We start from the raw sequence: 16,020 nt of genomic DNA on the forward strand, positions 1-16,020 counted from the left end.
CGGCGGGCAGACCGGGGGTGCAGAGGGATGCAAGGTGGGTCGGCTAGGTGTACGTCGCATGGCTACAGTCCATCCGGGACGGCAGGGTCGCCGTCGGCTCCGGGAGGGTTGCGGGGCGGCGGAGGTGAACTTCCCCTCCGCTACGCGTCCTGGGCGGCGGGAGGCACTTGCGGGGCCGTGCTGGTGGGGCGGGGAGGCCGCGCCAGCGGGGCCGCACATGTCGGCTTTGGCGGGGCCGGACCGAGCAGTGTACGGACAGGGGCCAGCGGGGCGCTCCCGGGCAGGGGTCCCTACCTACCTACACGTGCTTAGCACTGTGGGGCGCGGCGGCGGCGGCCGCGGCTCTCTGCGGGGTCCCCGACCCCGGCGCACCGTCCCTGCGCCCGCCGGGCGGGTGCCGGGCCGGCGGGGCGCTCTGCGGGAAAGCGGCCTCCCCGAGTGCAGCCTTAATACATTGCTATTTCTGGCCGGGCGGCCGGAGCCGGGCAGGGGGCCGGCTCTGCCTCCCCCTCCCTCCAATGGCGAGGCCGCCCCCGGCCCCTCCTTGCCGTGACGTGCCGGCCCGGGGCAGAGGAGGCTCCCGAGCCTTTGGCTGTCCCTGCAGAAGCTGTAACAAAACGCAGACCCCCAGCGCCGAGCTAATGGAGGCAACTTAGACAGAAGCAGGCGCGGCCCCTCGTCTCTCGGCGCTGCCTGCTCCCCCCGCACCGGGCGCGGCGCTCCCCGCCGAGCAGCCGCCCGAGCGCCGCCGGGCCCGCGGGACTGCCTGGCCGCTTGCGCTGCCCCGATGATGTTACCGAGCCCCGTCACCTCCACACCCTTCTCTGTCAAAGACATCCTCAACCTGGAGCAGCAGCAGGACCCGCACTATGGGGCCCAGCTCCCGCACCACCTGGAGCACCACTTCCACCCCGCTGCCTGCCTGCTGGCGGCCGCCGACGGCGCCCGCTTCTCCGACGGCGAGGAGGAAGAGGAGGAGGAAAAGCTCTCCTACCTGAGCCCCATGGCAGCGCCCGGCAGCCAGACAGACGCGCGGATCTCCGCCGACAACTACGTTCACGCCGTGCTGCGTGGCTCCTGCGAGGCCGCCGGCCCGGGAGAAGAGCTGGACCCCGCGGTCCGCGACCCAAGTGAGTATCGGTTCCACCGCGCTCCCCCGCACTGTACCGCCCTGACGGGACGGGCCCGCGCTGGCTTCCCGTGGTGCGTTCCCAGCCCTCGGGCATCGCCCCGCGAAGCCCAGATCCTGGGGCTGCAGCCCGCTCCACGTCCCTTGGCCAGGTCGAGCCGGGACGGGCACGTCGCGGGGCTGCCACCGCCCTCCTCCGCGCCCCGCTCGCCTCCTCCCTGGGGAGTGCCTCTGCATGGCCCCAATCCGGAGGTGCCGGATCAGGCCCGCGCTCCTCAATTTCGGTAGCGGAGAGGGAGGAACGGGTCGGATTAGGCCAAATCCGCACCCGCTGCGGCGGGGCCCGGCGGCGAAGCAGGTGCTCGGGGCTGTGCGCGACGCGGCCCGGAGCTCGCCTCGCGGTGCCGCAGCGGTAATGCCGCAGCCGGCCCAGAGGTGCGGGAACGCGCCCGGCCCCGCCGCCCGAATCGGGCCCTCGCAAACACAGGCAGTGCCGGAGACGGCTGGTCCCAGCGCTGCCTCCCCGCTCGATTGCGGTGCCCCGACGGGCGCGTAGCGGCGCGGGGTCGGCCGGGGCGCGACGAGGAGCTCTCGTCCTACGGTGGGGCCCGTCGGGAGCAGCGAGCGCCCGGCGTCGGCGAGGCGTAGCAGTGACCTGTGCTCCTCCGTACAGAGAGCTGCGTTCTGAAGAAGCCGCTGGACGCGGTGGAGAAGGCGGAGGAGACGGAGAGGCCGAAGCAGCGGAGCCGTAGGAAGCCGCGCGTACTCTTCTCCCAGGCGCAAGTCTTCGAGCTGGAGCGTCGGTTCAAGCAGCAGCGTTACCTGTCGGCGCCCGAGCGGGAGCACCTGGCCAGCAGCCTCAAGCTCACCTCCACGCAGGTGAAGATCTGGTTCCAGAACCGGCGCTACAAGTGCAAGCGGCAGCGGCAGGACAAGTCGCTGGAGCTGGGCGGCCCCGCGGCCCCGCCGCCGCCGCGCAGGGTGGCCGTGCCCGTGCTGGTCCGTGACGGCAAGCCGTGCCTCGGCGGGTCGCAGGGCTATAGCTCGGCGTACAACGGGCCCTACTCCTACAATGGCTTCCCCGCCTACGGCTACGGCAACGCTGCCTCCTACAACCCCGGCTACGGCTGCACCTACCCGGCGGGCACCGGCGGCGCGTCCATGCAAGCCGCCTGCAGCCCGGCGGCAGCCGCCAGCCCCTTCGTGAACGTGGGCGGCCTGGGGGGCTTCAGCGGCGGCGGCCAGCCGCTGCACCAGGCGGCGGCGGGGCCTTCCTGCGGCCAGGGCGCACTGCAGGGCATCCGGGCCTGGTAGCCCGCACGCACTGAGGGTCGGGAGCGGACCGACAGGACGGCCCGGTGGCTCCGCAGCCCCGTTATCAACCGCACCGCAGCCCGGCTGCGCGCCGCGCGCCCTGGACCGGAGGCGGCGGCGGCGACGGGACGGCGCGTCGGGACCCCGGCGCTCCCGCGAGCATCGGTGCGGGGCCGGCGATGGACGAAGCGGAGCGGCGCGGCAGGACGGGGCTACCCGAACCCGCAGTGAAGCGCCGCCGCCCCGCGGATCCGCCGCGACGACCGGGCGAGCCGGGCGGGCCGGAGCCGATCGCGCCGCGCCAGCGGAGCAGCTTTGCTTGTAAAAAGCCGACGGCGGGGCCCGCAAGTGCCGCGGACCCTCTATCTACTCTGTATCGGTCACTGCCAGCGCCAGTTCGCCCAGTCAGTCAATAAACCAGGTGCAATATTCGCCGCCCGATCATCCTTCGTCCACCGGCCGGCGCCCGGCGAAGGGGCCGGGGCCCGTGCCCGGCGGCGGGGCGGTCGCCGCGTCGTGCCCGCGGGGCAGGGCGGCCCGGCCGGCTTGTGAGCGTGCCAAGGGCGCTGAATGGGGCCGCGTAGCTCAGAGCCGGGCCCATTGTGGCCGCCGGGCCGGCGCTGAAAGGAGCCGCCGAGGAAGGTAGCGGGAATAGGCGCTTATTGGATTCGGGAACAAAAGGTGTGGCAGGGAGGCGAGGGACAAAGGGGCCCCGGCGCCGAGATTGACGGGCCGCTTTGCCCCCCACTGAGGCCCAGGCCCGGCGCTTTATGCGCGGGGGCTGCAGAAACGTGCTGGGTTTTGTTCCCCATTCTGGGAGCGCAGGGGAAGAGGAGGGGGGTCCGCGGGCCGCTGATTAGGGCCGGCCGGGCCGGGCAGCCTGAATGCCGGGGCATTATTGCTACATGTTCAGCCATTTCGCTCGATTGCAGGGGGAGGGGGCGGCCGAGGCCCCCAAGCCCCACGGGACCGGGCGCGGGGTCGCCTGCCGCCCGCCCCGTCCCGGGCCGCCCCGTCCCGCTGTCGCCGCCGCGGCGCTCTCGGGACGGTGGCGGCCCCGCTGCCGCGGCCGTGCCTCTGCCGTGCGGGTCCCGCCGAGCCCCGCCGCCGGGGCCGGAGCCGCGCCGGGGCGGGCCGGACACCCGCAGAGCCCCGGTTGGGGCACCCCGGGCGGCAGCGGGCACCAGAGGCGCCGGGAGCTCTCCCGTGCCGTCTACACATCTGCCCGGCCGCGACGCTAGAGCTCCGGAGATATTTCCAGCAGAGCCTTCTTGGAGCCAGCGTGACGGACGCAGACCGGGGGCTCGATATGCCACCCCCTGACCCAGCGCTGCCCATCTGCCCACCGTGTCCTCCCCCTGACCTCCTCAGGTGTGTTGTGTGACAGTCCCTCTGTCCTGAGCAGAGGACCAGGCTCTGCCCTCGCAGAAGCAGCAGGTAACGAGCGTTGACGTTCCCACCATTCCGGCTGAACGTGCACCTTTGGGGTTTGCTGTTTGAAAGGAACCGAAAAAATTCTTTCCACCGCAGGGACAGAGCGGGCAACCCTGGCTCGGCTCGGCACGGCACCCCACTGTCCCGCTAGCTACCCCGAGGCCGGCAGGCTTCACGGGGCCGGCGCTGGGAGAGGATGCGGCACGCCCAGCTGATTGTTTGCTGGATGGCAGTAAGGTGTCGCAGGAGAGGAAGCCCAGGCCCTGCTCTTGGCTTTCGGAGATGAGTGGTTAAGGCCCTGTGGTCTCGTGGGTAGAAACAGGATAGCCAAGAACAAAGGTAATGCGCTCTCTTCACAGCAGCAGTCAGGCTGGAGAGATTTGTCTCTGCCATAGGAAAGAGTTGCATTTTCCTCCATGTTCTGCCAGACTGTTGTCTGCAAAAATAGGGGACTCTTGTGAGTTCATGCTTTGGTGTGCAAGCCAGAGGAACTGTAACCACAATAGAAGCTCCTCCAAAATCAGGGTGTGTGAGAGGAGTTCCCAGCTTAACACATCCCCTCAAAGTACATGGCAGTTGATTAGAAATCCACTGCCTCTCAGCAACACCCAGAGCCTCTGGATGAGACCGGAGCCCCAGCATGGGACATGGGGCTGCCCAGGGCTGTAGCCACAGTCTCTAGAGCATGAACAGTTTTGTAAAGTGAAAGGACACACAGGGTCCCCACAGCCACATTGCAAGAGGTGATGCCAGACAGTACCAGCATGATCCAGCACCAACAGTACCCAGCTGTAGTTGTGAGGTCAGTATTGAGCTCTCCCCACTTGTGTGACAACCCTGACCCCTCTCTCCCTGCACGGAGTTGGAGCAGCGCCCAGCTGGGGGATTCCAAGAGGCCTGACTGCAGGCTGAGGTCTCATGGCGCTGGAAGTTTCTAGATGTCCACCATAGCGAGCCCTGTTCCTGGGACAGATTCCAGCTGTCCCACTAGCTCACATTGGAGGAAGGGCAAGGGGTTAGTGGGAGGGACCCCTCTGCAGAGCCTCGCCCAAAGCCCCTGCGCTGATGGGGAGGACAAAACAGCACAAAGAGCCGGCGGTACTGGAGGGCCTGGAGCAGGGTGGCGGAAGTGGAGTGCTCCAAAGAGGAGGAACAGCCGGTGGAGGCCAGTGGGAGGGAGATGGTGGGAGATTGCAGATCCTCTCCTAGGCTGCCCAGGGCGGGGAGACACAATGGAGGGAAGTTGCTGCGTGGCTGTGCTGGAGGCAGCACCCGCCCATGATGCACCCTGTCCCCCTCACCCCAAGTTGAAGTGGGATGCCTCCAGTGGGGTGAGAGGTGCAGGGACATCTTTGGTGGAAACTCCTCTAGCATGATCTCACTGTGGTGGTGGCATAACCAGAGGGACATCAGGGAGGGAGGGATGGAGAGGGCCATGGCCAAGGGGCAGAGGGTGTGTGTTTCAGCCTGGTTGATTGGGGGATTTACTGCTGTTTGGGAATCAAGCTGGGAAAGTGCTGATTGATTTCAAACAGGGATGAGATTCTCTTAAGTGCACTGGTTTAAAGGAAGAAGGGACTTTAGAGGCAGCTAGGCTTCAACTCCCAGGCCTCAGACCCCTTCTGTGTGCAGGCTCCAGTTGTGTTTTTTATTCAAGTTTCCTGGACAAGGAGGAGCCCATGAGCAGAACTTGTCTCTGTCCAGTGGCTCCTAGGGAGGCTCCATGCAAAGCCCAGTTGTTGCTGATTTTCTGGGGCCCTTACATCAAGGTCAGGATCACACAGAAGCAGTGCTGTTCCCTCTGCAGCACCACAGTTATGCTCTGGTTTCCTCTCCTTCCTGACATCTTTTTCCTTTCCTCCCTCTCTCCCTACGGCTGAGGTCATCCCTCCCCCCCTTATCCTTCATCCTTCTGTTTCCACCACCCACTTGCCACTATCAGCAAGGAGCTCACCTGGGTGCAGAGGGAAATGTCTGCTCCCTGTAAGGCTGGCCAGGCTGCTTGTGGATCTGGGCCCATCTACTTCAACCTGGTCATAGCCACCTCCTGCTGCCTGGGTTGGGAGCCTGGGGACCCAGCTGTTTGCTAGAGTGGTGCCCAGCTCTTGCTCCTCTATTTGGAGTGGCGGCTCCTGCTCTGCAGAGCTTCCCACTGCAGCCACCCCAACCCTTGATCTAGCTAGGAGCTGCTGAGGCTGCTTGGCCACTGGGGCTCTGTGGAGCCATCAGGTCTTTGAGGTGCTGGAAGCTCCTCCTGGTAATGGCAATATGGGGTTGTCACACAAGAACTCTCCAGTGCCAAGAAAGCTGTTGCCAGCCATGGATCAGGTAATTAAATATTGGTACTTGTGCTATGGAGCCTCCAGTGAGGCTTTCTCCCATTGCCTGCCTGCCAGCACACGGGGCGGAGACCTGCCTCCCTTCCTGGGATGAGTCACTGCATCACAAGATCACTACACCTGACTGAGCAGGGTGACGGAACTTGCATGGTTTAGCTGTTGCTTCTTCCTGCAATGGTGAGACCAGGCATGGTGCTGCCACTAGGGATACAAGTGACCCACGAGGGACCCACTCCGATTCAACCAAGGATGCAGGTGGCCCGTTCACAGAGGGGGACTGAATCTTCGTCGCCTCCAGAGCAGAGCTGCTGAAGGTCAAAGCTGTCCCTATGTCCCTCAGAGCCCTTCCCGGCTGCATCATGCCACCATCTCCCGCCTAGGCAATAAAACCCACAGATAGTTCCCTGGAGATAACCCTTCTCCGCGCCCGGGGCTGCTGCAGGCGGGCGGTGCCGGGGCCAGCAGGGTCCCCGGGTGCTGCTTGGGATCCTCAGGTTCCCGGGCTGCCAGCAGGGACAGGGACACTTGCTCCCGGTGCCTGTCCCCAAGCGAGATACGCCACCGCCATCTATCGGCCAGCTCCCGGGGACAGGGAGCGACAGACACCCTTCTGTCCCCGCCGTCCTGTGCCGCGGGGGTAGCTGATGTTGTCTCGGTTTGGGGGTACCCTAGTCCCCCTACCTGGAGGGCTGCGGAAGATCGGAGCAGGGTGTCTTGTCCCTGCTAGCAAGGGCAGCGGGACAGACTGGACAGCGGGAAGGCTGGGCTGGTTGCGTGGGTTCTGGGCGGGCTGGTGTCTCCCCACGGCAGAGCCCTGCGGGAGCTGGGGGACTTCGGACCGACGCGGGAGCATTGCTGCACCGGGCAGCGTCGCTGAGGCTTGTGCACGCAGCAAAGGCACGCACCCACCCGTGCCCCACTGCGAGGGGACAGGTAGGGACAAGGCCAGTGTCCCTTCCCAGCCACTAGCCACCGTGCAGGTCCCTTGCTAGTGAGCAGTGCTTTGCTGTGTTCTTTTATCTGAGCACGGGCGCCCAGCATGTCTCTCTGAGAGACCCAGCAGATTTCCAGCTCTGATTATCTTTTCTGTCCCAAAATGGTGCAATTCACCTAATTCCAGAGCCTCCCTAAAAACGCCTGATGCCCTGGCACTGCCTGCAGCTTCCAGCTAACGTGTTCCAAGGATGGAGGATAGCTGTTGGTGTCCAGTGCCTGGTGCCTGTCGCAGCTGCATCCTCACCAGAGGGAGCTATGTCCCACATTGAGGCACAGCCCAGTTTTGGCCCAATTCCCTACCTTTTTTATAGCCCTTGGCAACGCTCATGGTGTCATACTGCTCAGGTCTAATGGGCTTCCAAAGGTGCTTGGATTTACATTTTTCGTGGCACCCACCTAGCTGTGCCAGGCATGGGCTGTGCCTGCCAGGAGTCTCTTACGTCAGTCTCACAGACACAGTGAGTCAGGGGGCATTGCAGGCTTTCCCTGGGGCTGACACTGGCTGCCAGGGCAATATCTGCAGGCATGCTGGGCCAGGGAGATTCGGGCTGAAGCCCCCACCAATCTCCTGGAACAGCCATTGCTTCAGCTGCTTTTGAGGATGATCCCAGACCAAGCTCTAGTGTCACAGCGTGCCTGAGCTGTCCTCACCCACGTGAGAACAATTGCAAGAGTGACCCCTGCTGCCACCTCTGTGCCACCCCCATCCAGCTCAGGAGCAGCTCCTTTCCCACCTCTGCCACCTCCCGAGTGCAACAGGCCATCTGCCCACACCCCAGCTCCAGCCAGGACGCCACTTTGCAGTCCCTTTTAGGGGACTTTGACACATAACCCTGCCCTAAATATGGGTATTACCAGTATCTCCCCATCAAAGCAGACATACCCAGCCCAGCCCAGGGGATTGCTTCTTTAGTGGTTCTCTATAAAGAAAGCAGGTTTTCAGCCTCAGCTTTACCTTTCAGGATATATTCCCAGCACTGCCATGCTTGGACAAAGCCAGGCAGGCTGGGACCAGCCCAGCCTGGAGTTGTCTCTCACAGTTTAACCCAGGCAGCACTGTGGGTCAGAAGGGGGTTTCCCAGCCCCACCAGAGGCAATGTCTGCTCTGTGTCCAGGCAGCCCCGGCTCTTGTGTTTAACACTGCTGTAAGGCTGGGAGGTCATGAGAATTTGTACAACTTTATTGGGGTCTGACAGAGCCCTGAGGAATCCCAGAGACTAGGCCAGGGTAGGTTGGGGCTGGAGGGAGGCTGGGAGCCCACCTCTCTGCTCTCCATGGGCTCCAGCCACCTCCTCCCACTGAGCAGGACTGTCAAGCACCCACTGCAGAGGGGCTGCAGGGCAGAAAACCTCAGAGCAGCCCACGATGCTGGCAGAGACAGCACAGGGATGTGGTTTCCAGGGCAGTGCCCTTGTCCCCTGCCTTCCCCCGAGCTGGGCTGGCAAAAGCCTCTGAGCACTGGGACCCCAGTGCCCTGTGTGGGGTCATGAAGGCAGGAGCAGCTCAGGAGCCCTATGGCCCCAGCTGAAGGTACAGGACAGACAGTGGAGACATCTCCCCTTCTTTCTCTGAGTAAGATGAATCCTCAGTCCCCAGCTTCCCTCACCCCAGCTCTGCCCTTAACCTGCAGGAGTGCAGTTGTCTCCAGTTACCCAGGAAGGCAGCTGGGGGCTCCTGAGCTGCTCCTGGCACTGCAACCTCAGGCTGCCTGAAATAGTTTGGGCTTGTGCCATAGCACAGCTGCGGCAGCCCCTGATCTATCACTCGGAGCGGGGCCAGGCCAGTGGTGCTTCCCAGCTCTGCCTGCTCAGGGGCTGCAGGGCTCACCCAACCTGGAACCCACCAGCATCAGTGGCAGGACAGGGCTTGAGGGGCAGTTGGACACAGGAAGGCAAGGCAGTAAATCCCTGCCCGTGCTGGATGTGGCTGGCGATCCTGCAGGGAAGTGAAAGGAAAAGGGATTGTCTCCAAAACTCTGCCGGGCTGAGCATAGCTTCCTTGCTGGAAAGCCAAAAATAGTCTCTTTACTCAGAAGAGGCTGTAGGAGGAGAGATCTCACTCGAAGCACAGCCAAATACCTAGCAGGCCATAGGACAAACCCAGAGCAGCGTGGCTACACTGAGAGACATTATCAGACCTTGGAAAGGTAGTGGCCATAGCTGAACCAGCCAATAACTCCATTGCCTCTGGGCATCTCATTATGCCAAAGGTGCCAGAGGAACCAGTCTGTCTGGCAAGGGAACACTCCCACCCTGGCAGAGCTGGGGAGCAGCAGCAGCATGCTGCCACAGCCAGCCCTTAGTTTGTGACAGGCGTTCAGCTTGGAGGATGGAGATGGCAGCAGGACGACATTTTTTGTGTCTATTGTGGCCTGGCCCAAGGGATATCTGGGAATCCCCATGGCAGCTCTACTGTCCCTGCAGTGCCAAACCCATCACAGGCAGTGCTGTTCCCTGCAGGGCTGCTGCTGCCTGCACTGGGCAACACCCAGCTGCTGCTGGGTAAACTGGCAAAGTGCCTGGAGACCAGAAATGCTGTGCTCTTGCCAGGGGAATGCTTTAGGCCAATTGCTCACATAACAGCATTTCTGGGTTGTGCTGACTTATCATCTCCCTGTTCCTGGGGGTTTCACTCCCTCCCCCAGCACTTCTGTGGGTAGTTATTCCTGGAAACATCCTGGAGATACTTTCAATCCTGCTTTCACCCGCTGACATTTATAGAGCTTCTTCCAGCAGCTGATGGATTTAATAGTGTGAATCTTCCCCCAGTCCATTTATGCCTTTCCCTCCATGGGGTTTGTCATTGCCCCAGCACATGGTGAGGGCTAAAGGCAAAGCTGCAGCTCTGCTGCCAACAGCTTTCAGTTTGGAGCAGAGAGATCCATCCTGGCAGAGCCCAGCTGCACCCATCTTCTGCCAACTCCTGTCTAATGCCCTGCCCTCCAACTTAATCCTGCCCTGGTCTCTCCCAGCCATTTCTGCTTCTCCCTCTTGGGTGGAGGAGCTCCAAGGCTGCCAAATCTTGCAATACTCACACTATTTCTTAAAGCCCCAGCTCCTGAAGTACAGGGAAAACTTCCAGTTCCTGACCTCCTGTGGCTTTTGTGTCTTTAAGGAGTTTCTCATCCTTCTGTTTGTGCAGAAAAAGCAGGGACTGGGGTTGTGCAGCCCATGCCAGGGAGCAGAGAATGGGCACAGCACACAACCCAGGTGGACCCAGGCAGCAGAGCAGTGGCTGTGGCCACTCTGTAGTAGGGACATCCAGACCTGCCAGGCAGACATCAAAAATCCCACAGGTGGTCACTCAGCTTCCCTGACCACCTTCAGGAACCAGGGCAAGAAAGATGCAAAGGTGGATGCAGGGCTGGGCTGGGGCTTGGGCAGTGTCAAGCACCCAGCTCTGGAGTGCAGGGTCCCTGCCCTACAGCCATGCTGGAGCCCAAAGCCACTGAGGGTGGCACATCCCCCTTGCTCAGCCAACAGCTTTTCCAGCCCTCTTTGTCCTCACCACAGCCCACTCCAGCAGTTTTCTGTGCAGGCCAGGCCAGCAGATCCTCTGGAGCAGCCCTGATCCAACCAAGATACCCACTGGCAGCACATACCACAGCTGTGAATGCATTTCCTCCAGGGAATTATTTTGGGCATGGCTCCGTGGGACACATGCCACACCTGAATGCACTGGGAGAGTCACGCATCACTCACGAGCACCTTGTTCAAGAAACCCAGAGATCTGCTCTGGGCAGGTCAGCACAATGAGGCAATACTTTAGTGCTCAGCTCACAGCTCCACAGTTGGGTGGGACCCTAAAATAAACTGGTATCAAGACAAGTAACAAACATGTTAAAATAAGTTATTCTACTAGTTACCATTAGATTGGAAAAGACATTAGCACCTAGCACAATTTTAAGATGCTCATCAAGCACCAAACTAGTCCAACTACCCAAAATGATAGGGCAAAAGCTCTGCTGAGCCCCAAATCTCATATATGAGGTGCACAAAGCATTCCAGCCTCACTCAGCTCCAAATTCCTGAGCTGTTCCTGACACACAATCGCCCCCCCTGCCAACACCTCCATTCAGAGCAGTTTGGAGGCATCCTGAGGATCCCTGATCAGACTGAGGGTGTGGGACTACCTGGCCAAGGAGCATAAACGTCAGATTCTCCTGTGGGGTCACAGCCCACACCAGCAGCAGGTGATGGACCATGAGCCAAAGGGAATGGGGAGCACCCTCATCCCTGCATACTGTCAGGGTGACTGGGCGAGACAGGCCCCTTTCTCCCACCACCACCCCCAGACTGCTCTTTCCTCCCTGCTCTGGCATCCCTCAATAGAGTTCAGCACCAGGCACAGTCAGAAAGGCTCAGTGCTGGGAGCTGGGCCACGCCGGAGTAAGAATGGGACATGAGGATAGAGCAGAACTGTTTTTATTGGAGGTGTCAAGAGCAGGAACAAGAACAAACCTACAGGCTCCCTCCTCAAGTGCCATCCTCCCCACCACCACCACCACCACCGGGGCAGTCAGCATCACGTGTGCGTGCTACAAGACAACGGCCAAGGCTTACACTTTGCTTCAGCCAAAAGCCAGACAAAGCCCTCAGCATCCCACCATCACCCCTTCCTTGGCAACTGTGAGCTCAGCTTAGTCCTGCCAGGAGCAGGGCAGGACATTCACCTTCCCCTCTGAGGAGGAGTGAGCTTTGCGTGAGATGTGGTTAAGGGAAGGACAGGAGCACAGCTCCACCAAAGTGCCAGGGGATGTGACCTGGGCTGCAGCTCCCCGTGGGACATCTCAAAGGACCCCGGGAGAGAGCAAGCTGTGCAGCCTGAGCAGAGCTGCAACAGCCACAGGCAAAAAATGGCATTGCTAAACCCCAAAGGGCTTCGCTGCCCCCTCTCTTCAACACAAACCAAACCAAAAGGGAGAGGGGTCAGGAGACAAACCAGGAGGGGATGTGAGGCAGGTCTGGAAAGGCATTTGGCTCTGGCTCACTTCCCAGCCCAACGCTCCTCCTGGCGCTTTGTAAGGATGTATTTGAAGAACTCGTACACGGACCAGGCAATTGCTGTCGAGGGCATCTGAAAAATGACTCTCGCCTGGACCCCTCTGAAGTAGGCGGTCACACCGCCCACCTGGTACACCGTCCTGAAGGCATTAGCCATGCCTGTGATGTGTCCACTGATGTTGGAGCTCAAGGCCAGGGACTCCTGGGTGTTGAGCAGCGTTTTGCAAACGTCCAAAGGCGTAGTGGCAGCAGCAGCGACAGCCCCCGCGCAGGCTCCGGAGACCACGTGGGAGCCTGGGTTGTACTGTCTGTGGGGGTTGAGCTGCTCTTGCAAGAACTCGTAGGTCATGAAGTGAATGGCTTGGAAGGGGATGTTCATGGTGAGCTGGGTGGTGTAGCTGCGGTAGAAAGCTCCGGCCCCTTCGTTGCGCCACACAGCCCGTACACAGTCCATCACGCGCTGGTAAGGCGAGTTGTACATCTGCATCCTCTGCTTGACCACTTGGGACAGGCGGTGGCAGCAGCAGCAGCCAGGACCCAGGCACGGAGGGGAAGAGGAGAAAGAAGGGTAAACATGAAGCCAGGCTTCCTCCAAATGCTTGGAGTTTGGTCACACTGGCCTAAGAGCTGAAGACAGGTAACTCGAACCACCAGTGCCCCAGTGTCTCCAGACAGGACACCAGCCATTCAAATCTGCTGAGGCATCACTGTCACATGGGCATCACCACTGTGAAGCCACTCACATGCCACAGCCCCAGGGAACACATGATATCCCATTGCTTGCACTCCATATCCACCCTAGCTCCCAAGCAAATGATGTTTCCCCATCCACTGCTGCAGAGCTATCACTCAGAATAACCCTCCCTGCATCCAGTCTCTTATTTCCCAGACAGCTCTCGGTCTGGGTAAGACTGTCTCTCCCCCACCACCCCCACATCAGCCCAGAATAATCACAGCTCATTGCAGAGCCCACCAGCCAGGAACTGTAAGCAGCCACTGCTGAAATGCAGCTGCTCTGGGGCAAGATTCACATGCCAAACCCCCAAACACATCCAAGAGTGGGACAGGGGAGCCCAGAGCACAGCCTGCCCCACTGTTCTACCTCCCCCTATCTCAATGTGACCATAAGGAGCTAAAAATGATGTGATGCTGAACTACTACAACAGTCATGACAAGAGAAGCTCCAGAGAAGGAATGACAATGGTCTGGCAGCTGCCTGCTCCTCAGGGTCCCAGCCATGCAGCAGGGAGGCAGGAGCTGCGCTGGGCCCAGATCAGCTGGAGCCTGCACTATCACAAGCCCTCCAGGTTTAAGAGGAAAAAATTACTAGTCTTTCCTCATTGCTTCTCCTTCTCCCACCACGTTCATGGACTTAAATTACAAATTCTCTATGCTCTTTTCATATATACCAGGCTCATCAAAATAAGCATCTTCTGGACACTTCACAAGATCTCCCTTCTCCCAACTTACCTAGCATGCTTTTGTACCCCACTCTTTTAATTTTCCTCTTGAACACAGGCTCACAACTGTACCACATCTTCCTGAGATCTCACCACAGCAATGTCCAGCTTCCACGCACTTAGAATAACTCACCAGTGCCAATCACATCTCTCTTGCCTTCTCTCCTGCTCCAGGTAACAGTCCCCAGCCAAACTCCTGGGTGAAAGGCCCACGCCCTCTCAGCTCCTCCTAAGCTGTGGTTTGCTGTGCTCCTGAGTTAATCTCTTCTATCTACCCTGTCCATAACAGGTAGCCACCAGGCTCCCTAAGCGGAGCCACAAAAGAATGCCTGCAGTCAGGCAAGTAACAAGAGCACCCTTTGTGCTACAGAGGGAACCCAAGAGGCTTAGGCAGACCCTGATTCTCCCCTCCCCAGCAGGCCAGGACCATCGTTACCTTCAGCAGGGTTCATGGCTGCATCGTGGAGCAACGTTGCTACACACCCGGCTGCACCTGCAAAACAAGAACTGCCACATGTGAGGGGGGGAAAGGTGAGGGACCCTAGGGCTCCACCATAGCCCCAAGTCCCCGGCCAAGGCACAGGAGGAGGCCCCTGGAAAAAGGTTGAGATCTGAAGGTAGCCTCCATCTGCCCTCCAAAAGGCAGGCTGGTCCTCAGGGGGTCCCACCCAGAGTGAGATCAAGAAAGAGGAGAAGATTGTGACAGGCCATCAAGTCCCACGAGGTGACCAGGATTCATTTGTGCCCACTCCCTGGGGGACAGGCCAATGTCACCAGCTGGCAGGGGGACCTTAGGATGGTGAGCATCCCCATGTCCCATGGAGAAGCCCGCTGGCACTCTGCTGCGTGCCTGCCAAGCGTGAAACGTGCCCTGCTCTCCCCTCAGCCCCATGCTCTCCCTACTGTGGCGGTCCTTGAGATGAGTAAATGGCACGATGGTGAGACAGGCTCCGAACCCACGTGGCACTCCTGGGGCGAGCTCTGGCACCGCCAACCCACGGGGCCACGGCCAGTCCCGGCTTGTCTGCAGGCAGCTCCTGTCCACCAGCATCCTTCCGAGCCAGGGCCACTGACCTGCTTCACACCAGATACCTGGCAGCAGCTCCGGCAGGCGCGGAGTGGTGCTTCCCCGTGCCCGGCACCGTGCAGCTGGCTCACGGCTGGAGAGAGCACACGGCTTTAGGACATCCACGGCACCCCGACCCCGCGGCGGGACCGGGCCTCCCTACCGCCAGACCTGCCGCTCCCACCCCGCTCCCACCCCGGCGTGGCGGGGCCGGTACCGTTGGCCACATGGCTATTGCCCCCCGCGTGGATAACGTCGCTCAGCGTCTTTTTTAACTTTTCGTAGCAGGCAAAGTAGAGGGCGTGCGCCGGGCCGGCGCCGGTGGCCGTGATGTTCAGGCCCCGCATGGGCCGCCAGACGCCCTCGGTGCGGGCGATGCGCCACAGGGCCTCCAGCACGTTCCGGTAGCGAGCGGCGGGCTCCGGCTGCAAACTCTGCATCCGCGTCTGCAAAACAGGGCGGGCCCGGCCGGGCGGCTCGTCAGACCCTGCCCGGGGCTCCCGGTGTGCCGCCCCGTCCCTCCCTCCCCGCGCCCGCCGCGCCGCCGGCACCTTGACGCAGTCGATGGGGTACATCACGCAGTGCTCCATGACGCCCGCCACGGCGCCCGCCAGCATGTGCGTGGACACGGCGGCGCCCTGGGGCAGCGCCTCGTAGTCGGGGGCGGGCGGGGAGCGCGGCTCGGGGCCCCCCGGGCCGGCGCCGGGACCGGGACCCGGCGCCACCTCCGTGTCCGCGCCGCCCCGCCGCGCCCGGCCCGCGCCGCCGCCGCCCATCAGCAGCAGCAGGACGCGGCCCGACTCCGCACCGCCCCGCGCGCCGGGGCCCGCGCCCGCCCCCGCTCCCGCCCCCAGCTCCATCGCGCCGCCGCCACCGCCGCCGCCCCGGCCCGCGCCCGCCGCGCCCCGCGCCGCCCCGCCCCTCCTCGGCGCCGATTGGCCTCCGCCGCCCGGTGCCCGCCCCCTCAGCGCGCCCATTGGCTTGACTCGCCGCGCGCCGCCCACGCACGCCGCGCTCATTGGTCGTCGGGGCCGCGGCTCGGGCGCCGCCACTGGTCGGCCGCTCCCTCCGGCGCGTTCGGGCGCGCTGCCCGTTGGCCGCTGGGACTGCCCGCCCTGCCGGCCCTCGCAGCTCATTGGGTGTCCCAACTTCGCGCCCCGCCCCGCCGCGCAGCCCATTGGCCGGCGAGCCCGCGACCTTTGGCCCGCTCGCCCCGCCTCTCCGTGGGGCCGGAGAGCCGCCATTGGCCAGCGAGTCCGCCACTCCGGACGTCGGCGCG

The 16,020-nt window shown here is 62.1% G+C and overlaps 2 protein-coding genes across 2 annotated transcripts; one reads left to right on the plus strand and one right to left on the minus strand.

Annotated features, from left to right (window-relative positions):
- The first annotated feature begins 595 nt into the window (after positions 1 to 595).
- On the plus strand, positions 596 to 2,875 carry NKX2-3 (NK2 homeobox 3). Its single transcript, XM_085065108.1, has 2 exons — positions 596 to 1,130; positions 1,803 to 2,875. The coding sequence occupies exons 1-2, from the start codon at positions 788 to 790 to the stop codon at positions 2,441 to 2,443; spliced, it is 984 nt and encodes a 327-aa protein (XP_084921234.1). The 5' UTR covers positions 596 to 787; the 3' UTR covers positions 2,444 to 2,875.
- An 8,745-nt stretch (positions 2,876 to 11,620) lies between these two features.
- SLC25A28 (solute carrier family 25 member 28) lies at positions 11,621 to 15,718 on the minus strand. The gene is made up of 4 exons (XM_085065109.1): positions 15,293 to 15,718; positions 14,959 to 15,187; positions 14,112 to 14,168; positions 11,621 to 12,716 (listed from the first exon to the last, which is right to left on the minus strand). Exons 1-4 carry the CDS (start codon positions 15,716 to 15,718, stop codon positions 12,199 to 12,201), a joined length of 1,230 nt encoding a protein of 409 aa, XP_084921235.1. The 3' UTR covers positions 11,621 to 12,198.
- Positions 15,719 to 16,020: the final 302 nt, after the last annotated feature.

This window comes from Lichenostomus cassidix, chromosome 6 (assembly GCF_008360975.1).
Source record: "Lichenostomus cassidix isolate B80296 chromosome 6, HeHo_3.0, whole genome shotgun sequence".
Lineage (NCBI taxonomy): Eukaryota > Metazoa > Chordata > Aves > Passeriformes > Meliphagidae > Lichenostomus > Lichenostomus cassidix.

Excerpts from the sequence above, each read along its gene's own strand:
- NKX2-3 (XM_085065108.1), top strand. The coding sequence starts at position 788 with ATGATGTTACCGAGCCCCGTCACCTCCACACCCTTCTCTGTCAAAGAC. Across the intron at positions 1,131-1,802 it reads CCCCGCGGTCCGCGACCCAA|AGAGCTGCGTTCTGAAGAAG; the intron begins GTGAGTATCGGT and ends TCCTCCGTACAG.
- SLC25A28 (XM_085065109.1), bottom strand. The coding sequence starts at position 15,718 with ATGGGCGCGCTGAGGGGGCGGGCACCGGGCGGCGGAGGCCAATCGGCG. Across the intron at positions 15,188-15,292 it reads ACCCCATCGACTGCGTCAAG|ACGCGGATGCAGAGTTTGCA; the intron begins GTGCCGGCGGCG and ends CCTGTTTTGCAG. Across the intron at positions 12,717-14,111 it reads AGCCATGAACCCTGCTGAAG|TGGTCAAGCAGAGGATGCAG; the intron begins GTAACGATGGTC and ends GCCTGTCCCAAG.